Source organism: Natator depressus, chromosome 6, assembly GCF_965152275.1.
Source record: "Natator depressus isolate rNatDep1 chromosome 6, rNatDep2.hap1, whole genome shotgun sequence".
NCBI classification, from domain to species: Eukaryota; Metazoa; Chordata; order Testudines; family Cheloniidae; genus Natator; species Natator depressus.
Window position 1 is genome coordinate 97,918,035 of NC_134239.1, and position 18,793 is coordinate 97,936,827.

The 18,793-nt window shown below is 41.2% G+C and overlaps 1 protein-coding gene across 1 annotated transcript in view; it reads right to left on the bottom strand.

Moving 5' to 3' along the window:
* Nucleotides 1–815: 815 nt before the first annotated feature.
* Nucleotides 816–18,793, bottom strand: part of GALC (galactosylceramidase) — a 60,541-nt gene continuing 42,563 nt past the window's right edge. The window contains exons 12-17 of the mRNA XM_074956076.1: nt 17,596–17,685; nt 15,937–16,081; nt 11,985–12,165; nt 9,393–9,556; nt 7,546–7,622; nt 816–3,302 (exon numbers count right to left, since the gene is read on the bottom strand). Of these exons, the coding sequence (XP_074812177.1) occupies nt 3,159–3,302; nt 7,546–7,622; nt 9,393–9,556; nt 11,985–12,165; nt 15,937–16,081; nt 17,596–17,685 (801 nt within the window). The 3' untranslated portion in view covers nt 816–3,158. The remainder of the gene's footprint in view (nt 3,303–7,545; nt 7,623–9,392; nt 9,557–11,984; nt 12,166–15,936; nt 16,082–17,595; nt 17,686–18,793) is intronic.

Consider the following 18,793-nt stretch of genomic DNA (forward strand, 5'->3'; position numbering starts at 1 on the left):
TTTTTAACCTAGTTTTTAAATTTGAATTCAAGGGAAGGTAAACTTCACTTTTAACCCTATAAAACCTGAGCCCTATATAATAACAACTCGGCACCCCTCTGTAGATAAATGGACCTGAGGCCTAATACTACAAGGCGGTCAACTGCCAGTGAAGCCAAAAGACATTTGAAGACACTCTGTACTTTGCAAGACCGGACACTGAAAAAACTTCGTAAAAAGAAAAAAGAAAAGGAGTACTTGTGGCACCTTAGAGACTAACCAGTTTATTTGAGCATGAGCTTTCGTAATAAACTGGTTAGTCTCTAAGGTGCCACAAGTACTCCTTTTCTTTTTTCTTTTTACGAATACAGACTAACACGGCTGTTACACTGAAACCTGAAAAAACTTCATATCCTTAGCTAAGTGCAAAGGCCTCAGAAAGTGTATCCTTGCGCTAGTTAAGTAAAAATACTGCTTAAAGAATATCACACCAGGCACCCGATGAAGTGAGCTGTAGCTCACGAAAGCTTATGCTCAAATAAATTTGTCAGTCTCTAAGGTGCCACAAGTACTCCTTTTCTTTTTGCGAATACAGATTAACATGGCTGCTACTCTGACACCAGGAGTGTAAGCACTAACCTATAGGGATCTTCTTGAGAGCTTTGTAAATCAAGACTGTTAAAAGTCATTCAAAGTTGCAGTAGCAAAATCTTCCAGACCCATTAGCCTAATGACAAGCGTCCTTATCAGGACTCACAAATGAAAGATTATCAATCCTCTCTCTGAAGGATACTAAGATGCATTTACAGAATGGCTCTGCACAAATGAAGGGTTTTTTAAAAGTGTTTTATTTGCTCATTTGGAATCATTAGTATTTATAATCAACCATGTAAATCTGTCCCTTACTGAAACACTTAACAGCTTATCTGCTATTGCCAAGTGCATTACAGTTCATTCAAAGGGAATGGATTACAGATGCATAAGATGACTACACAACAAAACTTCAGTAAACATTCACAATTTAAAACATTTTAAATCCGTTATAACGTTACTTTTATAAGTTAACATAAAAACTATACTCTCAAAAATGTACAACACATTTAGTCCATAATGCAAAAAACAGTAAAATTGGTTAATTAATTAGTGCAAAAATGTAAAAACTTTACTGTATTCTTTGGAATAATTGCATCATCAGTGCTGTTCTATCACCCACGCATAGACACCCTGCAGCCAATAGAGTTAACAAGAATTGCTGCAGAAATATCCCATTAGAAACAGATATCTAGTTCTGCCAAATTTAAATCTCTTGTAACTTGTTCATTTACAGACATTCCTCAAATAGGTGTCCAACTTTCGGGACGCTCAAGTGGCCTGACTTTGGGAAGTGCTGAACATCTGCAGCTCCCACTGACACCCCTCTGGAAATCAGACAACTTATTTAGGTATCTAAATATAAAGTTAGGCACGTAAATCTAGGCTGCCCCAGTCTGAATATTGGCCTAGACATTTTCTCTCATTTATCAAATAAAAACTAACTTGCTTACTGCCCACGACAATAGTTAAAAATCACTTTAAAAATGTACTGTTTTCAAGGTTAACTGAATGTATAAAGCCTTTTCCTATAGTCATAAGAAGTGTCAGTAATTGCTTAGGAAAATACATCCCACTCTAGAGATTAAGAATGGAACTCTGAGATCGCTTTCTCCAAATGCTATTTGCAAAATTATCTCGTCATCTTCAAACTGCAAAATACTTGTAATTACATTATACCTGTCTTAAGCGACCATTCAGAACAACCAGTTGCTTTGGGGCAGTCTCTTAAGACAGAAGATGGCCTCATAAATAGGTCCTTGCCCAGGTTTCAAGTGTGTTATCAACTCTGGAGTTAGATTCTTGTCTCACTGGATTTCCTCAATTAAAACAGTGAAATATGGTAAGCATTAATCAATTAGGAGGTATGGAAAGTTTTCCCTCCTAGCATGACAAGATGACATCTCGCTGAACTACCAAGTTGAGCTGAGCAGAACATGAACAAAAGGAGGAAGAAAAATGCAAGAGTCTCCAGAACGTAGAGTAGCAATGTATGAGAGAGTCTCACTCTGTACTTCAAGACTCTCTTATACATTCAATAATAAATTAACTCTGCAGCTGTTGCAGTGACTTGGAATGACAGCAAAGTAGAGAGGGTTTTTTCCCACCGGAGGATTTATAATGTGTAATTATACTTAATTTATTCTTTGTTTTAGGATAGAGTCCTGTATCATAAGTGGAAGATGCTTGACAAACCTTTCAGGAAAAGCAGCACATCTTTCACATATTAGCTACTTTGGAGTCCTGCCCTGACATGAATGGAAAAGTTTACAGTTACCAACAGCCAATGAAAGATAATTTCTGCATCTCAGAATGGGGTCTTTACTTATCAGACCGTTCAGTAGCTGAGTGACACAGCTGTCTTGGGTGTCAACTCAAAAGGAAATCTGCTCATCTGTACTTCAAGAGATCATGACCATTTTATCTAAGCACCTCACCAAATTAAGAGACCCATCTTTCCCCTCCCTCCTGGAAAAGCCGCCAAGATGGTGCACAGAAAGGAGTGGGGATATCAACAGCTGATTGTATTACAAAAACCTCACTTGCTACCCTGTCATTAATGAGAGAGAGAGTTTAAAAATAAGGCACTTCCTAAATGGCCAGATCAACCATAAGCTGTGTTTGTACTCCAATGTACAGATTACAGCCTCAAAATATATATGTCTAAAGGCTGGTATTGCAGGTCTCATTTATAACTGGGAGAAGTAATTCAAATGCACTTGCAGTTGTGTATTCCCTAGCCTCAGACTACGGGCAGGGGGAAAAAAGGCAAACATCGTTCTGATTCCAAATATTCAAGAGAGTTTCAATCCATGGCTCCTGTTTGCCATCTCTAACTTAAACAAAAACTTATCTCTAGAAATTAAAGGGCAAAATCCCAGAGCATCCTTTTGATTAAGTCACAGGCATGCGTACACCTACCTACTCAAGTAAATTTCTAACAAATCGTAATAAATAAGGGAGGAATTTAGAACGCTGGCCAACAGATCAACCTCAAAATAGTATTTACGAGTTATCTCCAAAGTTTGAACTGGCTCAGATTCAAAGTAGTAATAAAATAACTGGCTTGTCCTAGTATGCCAGCAACCTCAGCTGGCCTCAACGTGAAAATTGTCAAACTGTGCGAATTCAAAGGAGCGTGTTCCAATAGCCGCCCAGCCATGACTTGTCTCAGATATGGTGACATTCTCCCAGAGAGGATAACCATTGAGCGATCCTGAGGCCGAAGAACCCTGTCCAAAGAAAGGGAAGAAAGGTTAGCAAATCCAGTGATCAGTTTTACACACTAGACCTGTCATTAGGGGTAAATGAGATTGGGAAAGTCAACAAGATGTTGGAGGTACTTGTGAAAACATTAGTCCTTTATAGTGCTTCAAGTGCAGTTCTCTACTGAAAAGCAGCTAAAATACTACATCATAGTGTTACGTTTATCAGCTCAGTAAACTCCAAATCAAATAAGTTTATAGTTTGCATGTAGAGATGTATTTCCCCTAAGCTCCAACCCTGTGAACTCAACCTAGAATTTGAGAGTTAAACTGGGTTTTTCCCTTACTTCTGGACCTAAGAGTTCCACTAGGCAAAATCTGCCATTAGACTCCCCTGAGCAACCCCTATTGTCTTCAGTGGATTTGCATGCATGGAACTAACTGGAATGCCAGAAGCAAGGAGGAATAGAATCCAGCTCACTTTCTCAGAGCTATGTTAGCTCTCCAAGGTTAACAGAAATGAAAAGCTCTGCTCCTTAAGAGTAGTTAGAACTGTATGCACTCACGCTAGTAACTAAAATACATTTTTACTGCTTTTGAGTATGATGGTGTCATTAATGCAAAGTAACTTTCAGTGTGGAATCATTTTAAGTAGCAATATTATCAGCCACTATTTTCCACTAGATGGCAGTAACAAATAAAAATACACACTAACTATCAGAGTTTACACTTTCTAAGGGCTGCTATAACCGAAGGCAAGAGCTCCCTAGGGAACATTTAACAGAAGGAAAGAGTGGTCCAGCAGGGATTATCCTCTTTGGCCACTATTAGAACTCTTTAGAGGGAGCTCCATTTTTTCTACCATCACATCAAATAGGGGGTTGCCTGGGAATATTTATCAATTACAGTAACATGTCCTAGAAGTAGTTTCCAAATCATACTGGCAACCTTCTCTCTACCACCCCCGTATCTGCGTACCTCACAAATAGCATATTTTTTAGCCTCAACATTCCTGTGAGGTAGGTTTCATTATCCCCATTTTACAGAGGTGGACTGGAGCATGAAGATTAAGAATCTTGTTTGAGGTCACACAGTCTGTGGATGAATGGAAACTGAACCCAAATCACTCCAGTTCCAGTTCAGTGCCTTAACCCCAAGATAATCCCTTCTTCTCCAACTCTAAAAAGATTAAGATGAACCAAGAACACCCACAAAGCAATGTGCCAGTCTTACAGCAAACATGCTGGCATGTGAGCAACTAGGGGCATAGACTTAGTGTGCAATTTTAAAAAAGGTTTATCTCAATTCAAGCCTCTGTTTAACTGGTCTCAGACCAGGTGCGATGGCAAAGTTTACACAAGGGCACGGAATCTGGTTTTAGAAGTTCCACAGAAAAGCATGTGACATCTGCTTTTTTAGTTACATGAGTCACCACCACACAAAGCTGGCTAGATATGAATATTTAAGGAGCTGCTGACAGCGGTCCTGATGAAGAAGTGCTGCCAAGTTGTGGCTAGAGATGGTATGCTATGTAAAATGGTAACATTCTTAATAGCGAGGCAGAAAAAGACAACATATTTAATAAATATTTCTGCTCCGTACCCCCCAAAAAATGACGATGTATTCTTATTATATGAGGAGGAGGAGGAGGAGGATGTAGTACTTTCCAGGCTATTTGTAACCAAGGAGGATGTTGGACAATATCCACCAAAGATAAACATTTTTAAAATCAGCCGGACTGCATAATTAGCCCAAAAGTCCTAAGAGAGATCTCTGACCCACTGATGTTAAATTTGTTTAATAAGTCATGGCAAAGCAGGGAAATTCCACAAAACTGTGAAAGTGCTAATCTTGTACCAATATTCAAGAAGTGAGAGTGAGATGACCTGGGTAACTATAAGCCAGCAAACCTTGGTCATCACTTGGTAAGCTGAGCCCATAGAAACAAAATATATAATTTTGCATGTGATTGTATTAAAATGTATCTGGGAACTAGGAATGTAGGTCATACCTACAGAATTGGGAACTGTATCCTGGAAAGCCATGACTCTAAAAAGAGTCTAGGGGTCATAGTGGACAAACAATTCAACATGAGCTCCCAATGCGATGCTGTGGCTAAAAGAGCTAAGGTGATCCTTGGATGTATAAACGGGGGAGTAGCAAACCGGCGTAGGGAGGCAATTTTAGCTCTGCATATGGCATTGGTGAGACAGACACTAGAATATTGCATCCAGTTTAGCTGTCCATGTTTTAAAAAGGATGCCGAAAAATTGGAGAGGGTACAGAAAAGAGCCACAAAAGTTATTTGAAGGCTGGAGAAAAATGTGTTAGAATGAGAGACTGAAAGAGCTCCGTTTGTTTAACTTATCAAGAAGACTGAGGACTTGTCTATATGGTCAGCTAGTGTTCAGTAAGCTGGGGTGTAAATCTACAGCTCACCGCGCACTACCAGTCTGTGTGAAACCTGCTGCCATACCTAGTGAACTTTCAGTCAGTGTAACTTTTAGTGCATAGGATATTCCTGGGGGAATTCTGCGCCACTGCACATGCACAGAATTCAAGTCTCCCACAGATTCCGCTTTCCCCCACTCCCAGAAAATAGATTCTGCTGGGGAGGAACTGCAATTATACATTTTTCCCATGAAGGGCTGCTGTGGCGCCAGAAGAGAGGGCAGCCGGCTCCGAGCCAGAGCAGCCAGCTGCAAAGAGGGAGGGGGAAGTGGCTGCGTTCCTCACAGCACCCTGCCCACAGAGCCAGGTAAAGAGACATGGGACATTGGGGTGGACAGAGAGGGGCATACAGGGCTGCTGGAGGCGTCACAGGCGCTAGTGGGGTGACAGCATTGAGCTGGGGCTGAGTGGGGGTGCAGGGATACAGGGGGAGGGGGAGTGTCTGAGCAGGGGTGAAGGGACGCATGAGAAAAGGGAGGAGAGGGCAGACAGGAACACAGCAGAACAGGAGCAGATATGTTTGACTGAATGGGAGAGACTATGGGTCAGCAAGGGTCTGCATGGGGGAGGCTTCCCAACTCCCTAACATCCCTCCTCTTGCCCCCAAACCTGTTCCATTCTTCTCATACCCACTTAACTCTCCAGGTTCACTCCCAGGCTCCTTCCCAGCAATTACTTCCCTCTCCGCTCCTCCGTTACTCCTGACTCATGCAAACTGCTTCCAGGGGTGCAGGACATACATCTCTGTATTGTAGTTTAAATGAATTACTACTCAAAAGTTCTGTATTAACTTGCCTAGTAAGGCATCTATTTGTCAAAAAACATTTCCTGACTCTCTTTTGTTGTCTTTATTGTTCAACATACTTGCTGACAGGTAATTTGAAATAAATTACCAAAATAATTGCACTGAATTTTTTGATGCACAATTCCCTCAAGGATAAAAGGAGCAGGGCCCACCATAACAGGTAGTGTGCAGCACACTGAAGCACTGTAGATTTGCACCCCAGTTTGCCGCACACTAATTTACCATATTGAATGCTCTGCGAGGTAACTTGATTGCAGTGGATAAGTATCTTCACTGGAAGAATATACTAACTACTAAAGGGCTCATCAATTGAGTGGAGAAAGGCATATAAGAACCACTGGCAGAAAGCTGAAGCCAGACAAATTCACACTAGGCAGAATTTTTAAAAGCAACAAAAAACAGAGTGATTAGTCATTGGAACAAACTACCAAGGGAAGTGGTGGACTCTGCATCTGTTGATGTCTTCAAGTCAAGCCTAGATGCCTCTCTGTAAAATATGCTTTAGTCAAACACAAGTTATTGGGTACGATACAGGGGTACTGGGTGAAATATAAAGGCCTGTGGTATACAGCAGGGCAGACTAGATCACCTAGTGGAATACGGAATTGCCAAAAAGCAAAACAAAGTTACTTTAACTCCACTAGGACTTTATGCAAAGCACGGTCTAAGGGGTGTTACAGCTCATTCCTGGGAACTAAAAACTGCAGAGTTTAATCCCAGTGTTCCAACATCTCCCTCTGTGGTATTGCACTGATCATTTCACCCATTTGTGCCTCAACCTTCTACAAAACAGGATTAACACTTCACTAGGGTGTTGTGAGGATTCATGTTTGTAAAGCTCTTTGAAGATGTAACACATGAAGTATTATCATTACTTTAACTATTGCTAACTGATGCAATCACCAATTGCTACTGGAAAGTCAATATCCCAGTGTGCCTGTGTACTGTATTTTAAGGTGATCTATGTAAAGAATATTTTGGTTAATTCTTGTGGCTTTCAATTTGCATCCTTACCCTGAGGTTCAGAGTGAGCGTGTGCCATGCTCTGGCTCGTACACCAGACATTCCTTTCATCAGGACTTCCTCTCCAGCTGAAACACATACACGATATTAGTGGAGAACAAACAATTCCATATTCCACAGGTATATTGTAATAGAGACCTTCCTTTTCTTGGCTTGATAATTAACACCTGATTTTCAGAGGTGTTGAGAACCTGCAACTTCTACTCAAGTGTGGGGGAAGGAGAGACTCCAAATCCTTGGGGGAAAAAAAGTCAGGCCCTTAACAGAACAAACCAAGCCATCCTATTAGGTTAGCCAGACCATTTGTCCTTCCATTGTTTCATCCAAAACAACAATAGCAAGTGTTGGACAGAGCAGTTGTCTCTGTTGACTTTAAGTCAGCTGAGTTAACCCAGGATATGGACCCTTTCATTGGTACGATTTTGACCCAGGTTAACAGTAAAGTTAAAAAAACAACAACAAAAAGTTCTGTCAGCAATATGGTCATTCCATTGAAGTAAAAGAGCTATCTCAGTGCAGTTCTTTGTTTATGTACTAAGTATATGCCAAAATCAGGTTGAATACATTCTTAAACAAAAACAGTCATACCAGTATGGGTTTAAGCTTTTGATTTGACCAGATGAGCAGGAAAGGTATGATCAGAACTTTGATAGGAGACCAGACAGTCAAGTGCTACAGAAAACAGTGTTAGTGATTCCATAGATAGCACTTCCGTTCAGTTCTGACTCACAGGAAAGGCGGCTAAGTGATAAAATACTCTCTTGCTGGAAGTATCTTCTAGGTGAGAAATAAAACTGATGGCCTGTCTACTTGTGATTCATTAAAGTAGTGATTAATTTCCCCCAGAGTAGGAATGTTAAACCTAATGACCTTGCTAAGTTCCAGTTTGAACCACATTTTGTCTACCAAAATTCTCCTTGTTTCAGCTGGATAAACTCTTCTCAACATCCTATCAAACTGATAGTGTACAGCAACACTGCCCAATCTACTTACATTCTCATACCACATCCACCACCCTGGTATCTAAGCATCTGCATGGATGTCATCTTGACTAAGGCATCCTACATCAATTAATTTCAATTATTCTAAGCATACAGCACAGGCTGATTATAGTAATCAGTAAAAGAAGCCATACACTTGTCCAGGAGCCTGCAGGCATTATCTGCAAGGAGGATACAACTCATTACAGGACAATAGTACTTGTGGCACCTTAGAGACCAACAAATTTATTAGAGCATAAGCTTTCGTGGGCTACAGCTCACTTCATCGGATGCATAGAATGGAACATATAGAGAGAGAGAGAGAGAGATACACATACAGATAAGTTGGAAGTTACCATACAAACTGTGAGAGGCTAATTAGTTAAGATGAGCTATTATCAGCAGGAGAAAAAAAACTTTTGTAGTGATAATCAAGATGGCCCATTTAGACAGTTGACAAGAAGGTGTGAGGATACTTAACTTAAGGAAAGGAGTACTTGTGGCACCTTAGAGACTAACAAATTTATTTGTACTCCTTTTCTTTTTGCGGATACAGACTAACACGGCTGCTACTCTGAAGCTTAAGGAAATAGATTCAATATGTGTAATGACCCAGCCACTCCCAGTCTCTGTTCAAACCCAAGTTAATGGTATCTAGTTTGCATATTAATTCAAGCTCAGCAGTTTCTCGCTGAAGTCTGTCTGGGTTTATAATGCAAGTGTCACCTATGAAATTAAGCATCCTGCATTTTCTCTAGCTTTTTCGTCAAACCTCCAGTTGGCTTTATTTCAGGCTTAGATATAACCAAGTGTCAGCTCTTTAAAAAAGGGTGTGTGTGTTAATAATAAGTTACTTACAGAGATCACCAGTGACGCGGTAGGTGCCATCTGCAAACACCCAGAAGAAGAGTCCTTTGCTACGTCGAACATATATCCCACCATTGTTTACTCTTCCTGCAATGAACACACCACCATTGACCGGGCGTTCTATGTACACATCACAAGTTATTGTCACATTTACCCTGCAAGAGAAAGTTAACACTTAATAAAGAATAAAGAAATGAGCATGAGATACAGACTAATGTATTATTGTAATACATGTGTGTATATGCAAAGCTGCCTGTAGAAGTAAGGTTATGTATTAGTCTAGAAGATACACACAATAAACAAACAGGCACACATGCAAGCTCTGAAGTGCGTGCACATCTGAACATACTGACGAGTCTCATGCCCACCATGTACACATTTCAAGCTGTTAGCAGATAACGGTGTAAAGATTTGACTCACTAAAATGGGAAGACAATGAAAATCTAACAGAATATGTTTCAGTACACTAGGAAGTACACTGAAGGACTTCACAAAAGACAAGTATCAGGGGGTAGCCGTGTTAGTCTGTATCCCCAAAAACAATTTTCCTGGACATTCTATAACAGATTTAAAAGTAGCTATACTTGAACAAAAAAACTTCAGAAACAGACCTCAAAGAGAAACAGCAGAACTAAAATTCATTTGCAAATTTAACACCATTAATTTGGGCTTGAATAGGGACTGGGAGTGGCTGGCTCATTACAAAAGCAGCTTTGCCTCTCCTGGAATTGACATCTCCTCATCTATTATTGGGAGTTGACTACATCCACCCTGATCAAATTGGCCCTGTCAACACTGGTTCTCCACTTGTGAGGTAACTCCCTTTTCTTCATGTGTCATTACATAATGCCTGCATCTGTAATTTTCACTCCATGCATCTGAAGAAGTGGTTTTTTACCCACAAAAGCTTATGCCCAAATAAATCTGTTAGTCTTTAAGGTGCTGCTGGACTCGTTGTTTTTCACATAAGACAGCGGGTATTTATAAATATTTTAAAATATTGGGCCCAATTATTAAATGTAAATATTTATAGGCTGGAAACGAAAAGTTTTATTTGGGGACTAGAGATCTATTATTTTCTTAAACTCAGAGGTGGCATTGTGCTTTGAGTTCTGTTTTAGTTCAGCACCAAACTACATTGCATTCCACTCAAAGCATTATCTACTGAATACTTCCCCACCCCCATCCTTCTGTCCACCAAAATGAACCCTGATATTTACCCAGAAAAATAAATAATAGTTTTTTGCACCCAATTTTCAGCTGCTTTTGTTCTTGTAGTAACAAACACCAATAAATTCCTGGGAAAAATTAAATAAAATAAAAAATGAAAACGAAGGGTCCTACTAATCTGAGAGGTCAGAACAGTAACATGGAGTAGGAACATTTTTGACAATACCATGGGATAAAGAGATACTGACAAACTCAGAGAACTCAAAATTCCCGCTATTATTTTCCACACCACCCAACCTTTGCACAACTTTAATTTTGCATCCCTCCTCTTTTCTCCAATTAGTCATCGTATGTAAGCCAACAGACTTCTAATACAAGTGTAGAGTCTCACAGATGTTTCCCAGTTTATCAGGTTACTAATGCGCTTTGACTAATCTCACTGACGCATCCACAGCCATCTTTACCTAGAATGCAGTGCTGTGTAGATCAAGTCAGTGCAATTTTTGGGACTGGCCAGAAGATGGCACCACAAGACCAGTGAAACCAAATGAACTCTTTCAAATTTCTGTAACATGAAACATTTGCATTGACATTACAGATCACAGTCAAGCTTGACCAAAGCTTTTGCATCTTAAAGTCATCTTACACTCTTCCCCATTTGTACAACAGATCTTAAGTGGAATCATTCAGCATGGTTACAAACACGTGGACAGATATTTGCACTGGATTAACAAAAATCTGACCTCTACCTTAAAATTAGACTTGTGTTTACAAGCTGCCACTAATGTGGCCTAGAATTTTTTCACTATTCCAAATCAAAATCACTCAATACTTGACATTCAAAAAGACAAATGTGTACACTCAATCTATCCCAGGTGTGGATTAGTCTAGATACAAATTAGCTTTGGAATGAAAATTTAAGACACAAACTGCCGAGTGAGAGGGAATAGGATGCCACATGCATGGGAATACCCAGGTTAAAATTAGTCTTGGAAGGATGAAATTTTTTTTAAGTAAAGGTCAGTAAACATTGATTTCACCATGCACACACAGGGCAGCGAAAAATATTTCCATTAATAATGGAAATTAACAGCTAGGCAAAGAAAAAAATGCTGCTTGAATTTTTTTTTTTTTTTTTTTTTTTTTTTTTTTTTACAGTTTAAGGATATTTACTTTGTATATTTTGACACGTGATGTTGACAATTTGTCTTTTTAACAGTTATAAAGCTTTACCTTTTTCAATCTCACTGTCGATCAATAAATTGTCTGACACCCTCCCAATAATTTCCTGCAGCTTGAAAATTTAAATAGATAAAAAAGTTCTTAAACATAAACATTGATATTATCCATCAAAACTACAAAAAAACCCTAAACTGAATTCTGCAAAGCCTAGTTAAAGTGGATTCGACGTACCATTTAAAGTCTCCTATAATGCTGATGGCCTGGTCTGCATCAGAAGCCCAAGTGATGGGTCGCTGAACCACCACCTGACGGAGTGTGAAAATGTGGTCCCCTGGATCAGAAGTGTTGACGAAGTACTCGAATACCCCAGTCTGATCAGCAAAATTTGGAGCTTCACTAAAGGGCGGATTACCTATTCAAAGAAAAAACAAATCCAACAATGAGGGTTAGGTTTATTTCTTTTACTCCCACACACGCTGAAGGTTTTCAGAAAGTTCTCGTCAGAAACATTCTCCGTATTTATAATTTCTTCCATCAGCACATCTGTGCTTGAGAATCAACAGCAGTGCAAACTTAGGGTCGGATTTTCAAGCCAGACCTCTTTTTGTAAATATTGTTTTGTGCCCCCCAACGAATGATCAGGGAAAAGCATGAATAAATTGTGGGTGCAAAAGTGGGCACAAACTCAGAGCCAAACTATGCCCAAAGAAATGGATGTCACAAGTTTAAGTGAAGATTCAGTGAAGAGAGAACCAAAGTCAACTTACTCCCCAGCCTTAAACAGAATTTACAGGAGGCAGGAACCCTTCATTTCCCAGTCTTGACCTCCCCCCCTCCTTTTAGTGGAAAATCACTAAAAGTCCAAGATGGTGTTTAGTACCAGGTGACATGACCACATGACCTTGTAGTCTCAAAGCAATTTTGCAGGAGGCTTCTTAGGAAGGAGAGAGATTAATATCTTCAAAGTTTTATTGTTTCTTCCTAATGGCCCATCAAGGCTGATGGTTTCCCAAGTACACACACAGTTGTAATTGTTACATAGTCAATATTCCTAACTTTAGATACAGAAATGATACATGCATACAAATTGGATAAATCACATTCAGTAAATCATAACCTTTCCAATGACCTCACATGACCCATCTTGCATAAAACATACCTTAGTTATGCCATATTCATATCATAACAATATTTCTATAAAGAATATGGAGTGTAACATCACACCTCTCCCCTTAGATTACTGCCAAAGGGTCGGTCACTGACCAATGCAAAGGAAGTGTGCTTAAGATTCTTTTTAGTTCTTGGTTATCTAATTTTTTAAGTGTTACCAAAAATTGTAGTGTCACCCACAGATGTTTTCACAAAGTTCTGGGTTCCTTTTTTCAAGTTGCCTGAAAGCCTTTTAAAGTACAGCATTGTTAACACAATGTAGATATTAATATCTTCTAGAGTGTAGGTGTCTGGACATTTAGCCACCAATGCCATGAGGCAGTGTGCCTCAGTTTTCCCTTCCACACTGTAGTCTAGATTGGTTATGCTTTCTCTGCTGTGCAAAGCTCTAAGCTTGTTTACAGGTACTAGTTGAGAAGTAGTATTCTTATGGGACTTCCTTGTTACCACTCCTAGCCTGTACCAAAGTTTCTCCCAAAAATCATGCATGTAACATATTTTTACAGTATTTACCACAAGTACCAAATTTTTTGTCTTGACCCACAAATTGTGTAGTAAGAGACAAAATTACCAGCAAATTCATGACAGGGAGGTGCTTCCGAGTATGATCATCATACCATGCCTTCCGTTTAGACAATCCAGTTTGTTCAGCATCTATTGTATAGGGCAAGGTGGGAGAAAGAAATCTGCTTCCTTACCTGGGACAAAGCACCACTTTTCTGCCTTCTTAGAGGTAGGGGCATGGCTAACATGTACCATACAGTTCTTGCTAGTTCCAATATGGCCTCATTGACTGGGAGTGCTATTAGGCTAGGCCCCATTGGCCGTAGAACGTCCAAGAGCTTGTATTGCGAGTCCTGGACCTCCTCTAATGGGATCTGAAGCTATTCTGCTACTCTCTGAAGTAGCTTTTAGAAGTATTTATGGTCATCTGGAGGATAAGGCAAGGCTGAAGCAATCGCCTCATCGAGCAAGGAAGAAATGTGTTGGCACTGGTGGTAACAGTGGATCTGGTTCATCTTCCTCCTCTTCCATAGGTTCAGAAGGCTCCGACTGATCCCCTGAGGGAAGGGGTGGTATGATTTCCCTACTGGCTCACACAGACTCAGTCTTGTGTATATGGGTCCCATGGTCCCCCAATAAGGTCAATATGAGGGATTGAAAGTAGGTTGTGATGTTTACCAAGACACTGAGTACCATTGGTCCAAGGGGGTGTCCCCACTTAGCCAGATGAGACTGGAAGTAGGAAGCTCTCAATCCTCTGTCCAGACTGAATTCCCTCATTGGAGAGGAAGATGGTTCCACTGGAACGTTAGACTCTCTGGAAGATAAGGTTGGGTCTGGTTCCATTGGTGGTACCAGTGTCAGGAAACCGGGGCTAGTGAATGGAATGGGAGAGGAGATTCTCCCCGCATTAGAATCTTGCTGGAGAGCGTCAGTCCCAACAACAGAGGGGACTGCGAGTCCAGGAGGACAAAGATACAATATGATGTGGGGTTAGATGCTGGAGCCTTAGATGGCCAAGTCTTGTCACCCCGCACCACTGGAGTCTGCATAATAGAGATCTTCATAATCCTTGGTTCCTTCCAAGGCTGTGACAGTACCGCTGGTGTTGGAACTTCTGACAGTATGGTTATCGCCAGTACCAAAGGTTCACAATATTTTGGCTCTTGGGGCTTTGTGTTAGTGGTACAGAGGTCAATATAGATGATGGGGGAGCAGTGCTGAAGACTACTTGCTCTCAAGCGCCTTTTGATCATGGTCATGAGGCTTAAGAGGATCTAAAGTCCTTGTGTCCTGGGTGAAAAAAAAACTCATCCAACCTGGACACAATCAGGGAGGAATCCCTTCTCTTAGATCTAGGAAGGAATCCACTCTGATGTTTATGAAAGTGTTTCTTATCAAGGGTCCTTCACTCAAGCTGTTACTGCTCCTGAATCGGACATTGAGCTAGAAAACACACTTCTCAAGGTCTCCGGTACATGTACAGGAGGAGGGATCTCACTGGCCTGGATCCAACTGAAGCCTCATAACATGTTCAGGCAGGTGCTTCCCAAGCCAAAGTTCTCCTGTTCTGCCAGGAAAGGAGTGGCTTATACCACACTTAGTGGAGACAGGAGCTTCTCTAAGGCAGCAGAGGCAACTCTGGTGGTCATTGCTGACCAAAAAAGAGCGGGGGGCGGAGGGGGGAGCAAGAGATACAATTCTTAAAGCCTGAGAGCCTGGACATAATCCAAGTCCCATGCCAAGGAATCAGAGGATTTCCCAGAATAGGGATTCTAATTAATTAACTACTTATCAAACTATGAAAACTATTAACAATAACAAAATATAAAAAAGAAATATTTACAGGAAAGAATGTCAGAGGTTCAGTTCCAGATGCTGCAGGATTCTGACTCAGGCCATGTGGTTGTAAGAAGGAAGTGGAGAGGCATCGGGCGGGACTGATAACTCTTTGGTATGGAGCACAAGGGGAACAACTACGCAGATGCAGACCAGCAGACACCACTTGCTAGAAACCTAGTCTCAGGCGCATGCACACCCACAGTGGAATACACACAGGAACCAGCACTTGAAGTATTCAGTATTTATACTCCAAGGCAGTCAGTAGCAGCCAGAAGGCTATACTATGTGTGATGTATTTCACTCTCTCGCAGACCAGCTGTAGGGCTTGTCCACACTTGAAATGCTACAGCAGCACAACTGCTGTAGCCCTTCAGTGTAGACACTACCTACACTGATCGGAGGGGTTCTCCCATCGGCATAGGTAATCCACCTCCCCCAAGAGGCAGTAGCTAGGTCGGAGGAAGAATGCTGTCTACACCAGAAGTTAGGTCAGCTTAACTACGTCACTCAGCAGTGTGGATTTTTCACACCCCTGAGCAATGTAACTGGGTCGACCTAACATTTTAGTGTAGACTAGGCTGTATTAATGCAGATTATTCCTCTAAGCACCATAGCCCTTCTGCTTTCACAGGCAGCACAGACCTTAAGAAATTAAGAGTTGACTTACGAATGTTGAAATCATCCTTGTAATTTGAAGGAAAAGGCTTGGACTGGGGAGGATCTGGGTAAGTGCCTTTCCAGCCTGTCATGAGGGTAGTTAACGTGTAGACTTCATCCACATCCAGATTTAAGCTGAACATCCCTTCATGTACCTGTAATGAAAGAAAGCACAAGCTAAAGAAATGCAAGAGGCAGCTAAAGCGATCATGTCAGCAAGTGCCAAAATTCTGCAGCATTTCCTTTAACTGTCCGAGTTAACACAACCCATCATAGGGGGGAGGGATAGCTCAGTGGTTTGAGCATTGGCCTGCTAAGCCCAGGGTTGTGAGTTCAATCCTTGAGGGGGCCATTTAGGGATCTGGGGCAAAAATTGGGGAGTGGCCCTGCTTTGAGCAGGGGGTTGGACTAGATGACCTCCTGAGGTCCCTTCCAACCCTGATATTCTATGATTCTATGATCTTGTATCAGTTGCTCTAATTTCTCTATAGGTATGCTGATCTTACCCCTAAACTCTGTACTTCACTCCATCTTCCAGTTAATTGTAACACTGCAAACTATCTATAAACGAGCTAATGAGGCACAGCCCTATTTGTCCATTCTGAGCATGAAAGACACCAGGGAGCTATTGTGAAGAGGGGAGGCAGCGGTTGGCAGTACAGGGATCCGTCTGGAAACACTCATTTACAACAGAATTTAAGCAAGGTCACATACTATTAAGAACTGCTTTTTTGAGAAGCAGTATTTATCGAGGCAATCAGCACCCAGTCTGCAGAAGCTTCTCTGTATTCCCATGTTCCCATTACTTGGGATATAACAGATTCACTGGCAATAGGGGTCCCTCTTCCCACACATTACTTCTAAATGTGTGAAGAGAACAACATCACAGAGAAGCAGCAGATCCCAAAGACGACATTTTTGGGTTGAGGCTGTGAAGATGGGATATGGGGGGGGTCCCGGCCAGAGAAATATAAGGCCTTGACCCTGCAAATCCCTGTGCAACAGAATGCAAGATTGGTGCAGTCTAGCACAAATGCCAAGTGTCAAGGAAATGTAGGTGTGTGTAAGCAAGTTTAAGTGCTGCACTGAGCAGTAAAGGGTCAAGTCCACTGTGCATCTACTCCAGTGCTCAATTGTACAAGGTAAGAAAGGGGCAAGACCAAGGGAAAGAACAGAGTTTATTTGAGTATATCATTATGCTAATGAATCACTTAGCTACATCCTTCTCTCTCAAGATTCACTCCAGCTACCATGGAAGAGTGATGTGGTAGCCATGCAGCAGGGCTCTCACTAACAAGAATATCAATGTCCCTTGTACTCCCCATCCTGCTCAGCACTTTATGATTACACAAGGAATACTGTACACCTACATCATGTGGTGTCAAGCCCAAAGAGCCAAATTCTCTTCTCACACTGGGGTAAAGCTGAAGTAATTCCACTTTTTTACCTTGCACCTATACATGTAACGTTCCACAACTGAGCTGGATAGGATTAAATCCCTAGTACATAAAATACAGAAGGGCCAGAAGACTTTGAACAAACCAGAGGTATCAAAACCATTTTTATCTGTAAGCCAGGTTTTCCTTCCACTCCCAGTCAATCACCCAGAACAACAAAATGGCAAGGGTTTGAGGGGAAATTAACAGTGATCAGTAAGTAACACACCCACCTTTACAGGAGGAAGAGGATGGAATAAGGTGGAATTTGCAGATTTGAAGCCAAGCTTAGTATACCACATTTTCAAGGTTTTCACTTCATGCTAGGAAGAAACATACAAAAACTTTCATAAGATTCTTCTTTGGAAATACTGAGGATTTAACGACATTAAGGCTGTTTTAGTGAAACATGTTGGGCGGACAGCCCAAGAGACAACCATTCTTTGCTTATCCACAGAACAGGTATAACATGGGCAGTGGCAGCTCACAATTCCCTCACATCTGTAGGTCTCTGCCCCAGTACACAGGAACAGCTTTTATGAAGAGGGGAATTCACTCTTAAGAGCCCACTGAATTCCTGGCTTCTGTCAAGAATGCCAACAAGATGGCCAATTAGTGTCAACTGTGATGAAGGTTCTGATACAGACATCTACCTCCAGTAGCTGGGCTTAGATTGCCTCATTCATTTCATAGAGCTATCTGGATAACTTACCGATCACAAGTTTTGGTCACTAGTGCCTGGGCCTAATTAGAACCGCTGAATAACACAGCTGATGCATCCTAGCGCTACAAGAATGTGAGGGCAACTATAGTTCTGTTACTGAAAAACACAATCATTCAACAAAATTCTAGAGTTTGAATTCAGTCCCAGTGAAGTTAGCAAGAGAAAAATCTAGAGTTAGAGACGTAGTGTGCACACTATTCTTACAGGATATCTTATACAATTTGCCTGGCAAGCCATATGGCATAAGAGCAATACCACTTGGGGCACTAGGGGAGGCAGTGTTCCAAGCGTAATGATTGAGGGCTGCTCGTAAGTCTTTTATTGCATTATTTCAGTGGTGAATGAGGCACTACTTGCCCCAGTAACACAGCAGCCTGTACGGCTGTGAAGGGAGAGGAACCAATCTTACTCAAAATTAAAACCTAAGTGTGTTCAAACACTTTCACCTTCTGATAAGTAACTCCCCAAATCTGCCATTTAACACAGACGAGTTACTGTGGCTATTGGAGCACGGCTCATGTTTTTCCCAGCTGAGCCACACTCATCTACCTACTCACCCACCAAGAGATATCCAGAGTATCTTTTCATGGAGCAGAAATGTTTAAACTGAAACATAGGCCTCTCCTTTTCAGCAGAATAGCTACAGGAGGTGGTAACAAACAGTGTTTCACAGGAAGAGGATTTGTCCACATTGAGTGAGTGTTAAA